Source organism: Vicia villosa, linkage group LG2 (genome assembly GCF_029867415.1).
Source record: "Vicia villosa cultivar HV-30 ecotype Madison, WI linkage group LG2, Vvil1.0, whole genome shotgun sequence".
In the NCBI taxonomy this organism is placed as follows: Eukaryota; Viridiplantae; Streptophyta; class Magnoliopsida; order Fabales; family Fabaceae; genus Vicia; species Vicia villosa.
In genome coordinates, this window is record NC_081181.1 from 12,331,935 (window position 1) to 12,334,423 (window position 2,489).

At 41.0% G+C, this 2,489-nt stretch overlaps 1 protein-coding gene across 1 annotated transcript; it reads right to left on the reverse strand.

Moving 5' to 3' along the window:
* Positions 1–239: 239 nt before the first annotated feature.
* LOC131649197 (E3 ubiquitin-protein ligase CIP8-like) lies at positions 240–1,574 on the reverse strand. Its single transcript, XM_058918953.1, has one exon. It carries the CDS (start codon positions 1,471–1,473, stop codon positions 484–486), a length of 990 nt encoding a protein of 329 aa, XP_058774936.1. The 5' UTR covers positions 1,474–1,574; the 3' UTR covers positions 240–483.
* Between the last annotated feature and the right edge of the window lie 915 nt (positions 1,575–2,489).

A 2,489-nucleotide genomic window follows, 5' to 3' on the forward strand; every position in this document is an offset into this window, starting at 1 on the left:
AACACACGGTGAAAGCAAGTCCAGTAATCAAAAGATAAAACGAGCCAATGTTGTTAAACATTCACTATAGCATTGCAGAATTTAAACAAACCGCAATTGTTCTGCAATATGCTATTGTACCGCTATAGCTATTTAATAGAAAATATTGTCAAATAGCCGCTATAGCACACTATTGCATAGCAGAGTTTAAACAATATATGCTATCTGCAATTGACAGCATGAAAATGAACACAACCAAGTGGTGATAAACAGCACATTCCATATAAATAATGTGATCACATTGATCCAAAAGCTATTTACAAGTATCACAGCATCTCAGAGCTAAGAAACCAACTAGTGTCAAAAGCTTGGAATAATTAAAACAGTGATTGAGCAAGCTTTGATAAAATTACACTAACAACAAAAATTAAAAAAAAAGGAAGTCCATAAAAGATAGATAGAAAGTATGGAATATATTACAATGATTCAACAGAGCATACTCACTCACACGGCGGAAGCTCCACCGCGCCCCGATCCCGAAGCTCTCTCTTCTTCATACTCCTTATCATCTGTTGGAAGCTCAAACCTGCAAACAGGACAAGAATTTCTACTACTCAACCACGGAACAATGCAATCTCCATGATACTCATGCCCACACGGCAATCTCTTCGCCATGTCTCCAACACCAAGCATATCCTTACACACAGCACAAGCAACCACTTCACTCTCCGACGCAATCTTAACCGTCGGTAAACCTTCCACAGCAGACTTTGACGCCGGCGGAGCTCCTCTCCTCCCACTTCCATCACTCTCCGCCAGCGTCTGCAGCAACGCTTCATAATCCGCCGCGTCAACGTAATCCTCAGGATTTCCAACATACCGCTCCAATTCCGGTCCCTGAAGACGAAATTCAATCGAATTATCTTCCAATCCCATCAAAATCTCCGCCCAATCCAAGATCCGATTCTGCATACTTCGAGTCCGCGTCGCCAAATCCCTAATCCGATGCCGTAACAGATCGCGCCTCCTTCGTCTCATATCTTCATCGTCCATATTCGGATCCTCGTTGCCAGGTCGATCTTCAACCTCCTCGACGCTACCTTCGTCATCTTCACCGTCGGTGTGAAACGCATCATCGTCATCTTCCTCGTTGTGGTTCCAACCACTGAGTTCGATCCTAAGAAAATCCTCTTCCGGAGAACGACTCGGAGGAGGGGGAGGAGACACGTCGTCTTCACGCGACGATTCAGCGATTAGGCGAAGAACCTGAAGAAATTGCGAACCAAAGTAAGGATCATCGGAGGAAGAAGACGGTGAGCGAGTTCGAGAAGGTGTGGGGATGGATTCGACGAAACCGTTTTTGCAATCGCCGCAGATGACGTCGGGGACATTAGCGACCGTTTCAACGGAGACGTGTTTGTCGCAGTGGTAGCACCAGTAAGGAGGAGGTGTCTCGGTGGCGGGGAGTGGTGGCTGAGACGGTGCTTCCGACATGGTGCGGCGGAGAGAGTGGTGGTTGATTCGTCGCTTCGATCGGTTTTTTTTATCGTAAGATAGAACAATGATACTAGCAATGGTAGTGGTTATTGAAATAATATTATCGATTTTTTTTTGGTGAATTAAATAATATTATTATTGAATTAGGAATTGATAAGGATCTTTCTCGTTTTTTTTATTTGATAATTATTTTAGTGGGTCTTATTTAACGGTTCATTTTCAAAGATAAATCAATCGATAAAGAAAACTAATGTCTCTGTGTGAGAGATTTGTGACAAGTACTGTTTACTAGTTTGGAAAATCATTTTTTGCTAGTCTCCTCTTATCTCTGATTGATTTTTCCTACCATATTATGTGCTTTTGCTTTCTTGCAAGCTACATCTAAAATAACTGTCACATATTAACAATAACTTTAATGTTATTGCATTAGCATGATTAAATAGAACTTAAAATATTTTATTAAACAATTTTACTAACAGGGGTGGCCCTGAGCACGGGCTCGCGGGGCGGGAGTCCAGGGCCCCATAATTTTACGGGCACCAAATTTTTTTTCTTACCTCTATATATAAATTAAAAGAGAATTTTCTATTATAAAAATACTTGCTGGAATTTAAAAAAAAAAAAAAAAAATACTACTCATCAAAGGATATGAGAAAGAGGAGGATCGAAATTTTAAGGGAGAAAAAGAAATCGTGGCGAAAAGGAAAAAACGTGGCATCAAAATGTAGTTGCAGCAAACGTTCTAGGCAAAATCAGGTACAAGCCAAACACAATTTTGTATTAACAGAGAATGAATTAGATAGAAAGATGTGGGTACTTTTACATGGTGATGCGAAGGAAGTCGCTAAAGATGTTTGGGATTTGGGTAAAGACTATGGATTAATGCACAAAGGGGAGGAAGGTGAAATCATCCAAGAACTGGTGTTAGGCGTGAAGGGAGGAGAGGGAACTTCTCGCTAGAGATTCTCTTGGTGGATGTAGGAGTTAAAATCATATCCATGAAGTTAATAAGT